Here is a 2,500-nt window from a genome sequence, read left to right on the forward strand (position 1 = left end):
CTCTCTCTCTCTCTCTCTCTCTCTCTCTCTATTGAATAGCAGACTTTGTTACAGTATGCTCACTCCAGGAAGTGCTGTGCAACAAAGTCTCTCTGTGGGCACAGAGTCAGCACACTGGACTTGACACAGTAACTTGCCCTCAGAATAGGAGAGGGTGATACAATGACAGTGACAGAGTGAAGGAAAGACACAGAGATAAGGATGGAAAGAGACAGACAGAGAGAGAGAGAGAGAGAGAGAGACAGAGAGACAGAGAGACAGAGAGGCAGAGAGAGAGAGAGAGACCAAATACACAGTAAGAGAAGTGGGTGTAAATCCAGCTTGAGTACTGCATTTACAACACTGTTAATTAATCTAAAAATTACTCTGACTGTGGAGTCAAAAGTGAATGTAAAATTCTGCAGGTGGCCAGTGCCATTTGAAGTCTATTCATATTCATACAATATGGAGTAGAATCACTGACCAAAGTGTAAATAATTATTAAGTGGGACCGAATGTTATTTGAAATTAAGACAATTTCAACTCTTTAAGAGTTATACTAATTTAAGAGTTATTGTTTACTGTGTATAAGGAGTAGAAGAGACAGAATGAGAGAGAGAAAGACTTGTGTAGGTACAAACAACAGCACTGGACCCCGTTTCTCGAAAGCATCATTGCTAACCGGTTAGCAGCTTAGTAGGTTACCTTTGGGAAACTGCATTGCAACTTAGTAAGTTGTTAACTTGGTTAGCAACAACACTGCTGAGAAACGCACCTCTGTTTCTTAATCTGTGCCCCTTCCCACATTTATGTGCTGCAATGGTGGCATTAGCATGGTACCACAGCTCCACTTAAAGTGATACTGTCCCATTTTTTGAAATAAGCTTATTTTACACCTCACCTTGAGTAAAATGATTGAGTTGTGCAGCTCTCCTGTACTGCTTGCCGTTCTCTGAGTATGGCAGTGCAAATTTTACCTTCATGTTTGCAATTAACATTGAGTGCTATGGGACCAGCTGGCGGCTAACTGGTCTCATAGGACACAATGTTAACTGGTAACTTAGAGGTAAAATTTGCACTCCCATATTCAGAGAATGGTTGAAAATACAGGAGAAAGGTAAAACTCAATCATTTAACTCAAGGAGAGGTGTAAAATAAGATTATTTCCAAAAATGGGACAGTATCACTTTAAGCAGCCCGCTGCTCCCTTTGTGCTCACTCCCAAGAGCCGCTCGCTCGTAAACGAAGCCTCAGACAAAGTAAACAGAAGTTACTGTGTGGCCAATTGGAGCCGGGACCTTTTTATTTGCAAATGGTTTTAAAAAACGGCGAGAAGAGAGATGGTGATTTTTTTCCCCCAAGACTTGCACAGCCACACAAAACTGCATAATGATAATAACCACCTCTCTTCTTTTAGTGTTCTCCTTTCTTTTTTCTTTCTTTTGTTCTTTCTTTCTTTCTTTCTTTCTTTCTTTCTTTCTTTCTTTCTTTCTATCTATCTTTCTATCTATCTTTCTTTCTTTCTTTCTTTCTTTCTTTCTTTCTATCTATCTTTCTCCTTCATAATATCTCTCTCTCTCGCTCTTTCTCTCTCTCTCTCTGTCTCTCTCTCTCTGTCTCTCTCTCTGCGCATTTATTAGCACCTGGAGATGTAAATCCATTCATCTACCTATGTACCTTTTCTTTTTTTGTGATTGTCACTCCATGGCACTTTTTGTGCTTCTGCTTCTTCCAAGAATTTGTAATCAAGTTGTGTTGAAAATTCAATTCTCTCTCTCCCTCTCTCTCTCTCTCTCTCTCTCTCTCTCTCTCTCTCTCTCTCTCTCCCTCTCTCTCTATTCTCTCCATCCTCCCCCCCTCTACAGAACCACCAGGGCATCTGTCCTCAGGAGAGTGTGTACTGTGAGAATAAGTGTGGCGCACGCATGATGCGGAGGCTGCTGCCGCAGCACAGCATGGCCGAGTGTCCCAAACGCACGCAGCCCTGCAAGTACTGCGGCAAGGAGTTCGTCTACGACACCATCCAGGTAGGTAGCAGGGGCGTAGGCAGAAATAATAAAACAGGTGGGCCCAGAAAAAAACGGACGGGACCGACCCGTCTTATGGTGTAAAGACAATATACACTACAAATAGTGTTGTTAAATTGTGCAGGATAGAGGAAATCCAAAGGAACTTGCATCCAAGGCTTGCCATTTCTATATTGTTTATTTGCCTACAATACCTATGAGTTTCTGACCTCTGGCCCTCTTCAGGGCATATCAAGAGCAGGCTGCTTATTGGCCACTTTTTTAAAACAATCAAGTAAAGTCACATGACACAGATCATGATCACACGTCATGTTAACTGTCAGAAGATGATGTCTAAGGTGCTGCTTCCACGTAGCTGGATATTTTTATATGTGGAAATTTTATTCTCCTGGTTGCATTGGTTTTGCATTGGTTTTGGCCTTCCGTTTCCACGTAGCAGATATTTAAAATCCAGGTATAAAAAGCAGGAGAATTTTTTTTAGGGGGCTGAAACG

The 2,500-nt window shown here is 41.7% G+C and overlaps 1 protein-coding gene across 1 annotated transcript in view; it reads left to right on the top strand.

Annotated features, from left to right (window-relative positions):
- Positions 1-2,500, top strand: part of traf4a (tnf receptor-associated factor 4a) — a 95,040-nt gene that overhangs the window by 80,096 nt on the left and 12,444 nt on the right. Inside the window, exon 5 of the mRNA XM_063205859.1 lies at positions 1,845-2,006. Within this exon, the coding sequence (XP_063061929.1) occupies positions 1,845-2,006 (162 nt within the window). The remainder of the gene's footprint in view (positions 1-1,844; positions 2,007-2,500) is intronic.

This window comes from Engraulis encrasicolus, chromosome 8, assembly GCF_034702125.1.
Source record: "Engraulis encrasicolus isolate BLACKSEA-1 chromosome 8, IST_EnEncr_1.0, whole genome shotgun sequence".
Classification (NCBI taxonomy): Eukaryota; Metazoa; Chordata; class Actinopteri; order Clupeiformes; family Engraulidae; genus Engraulis; species Engraulis encrasicolus.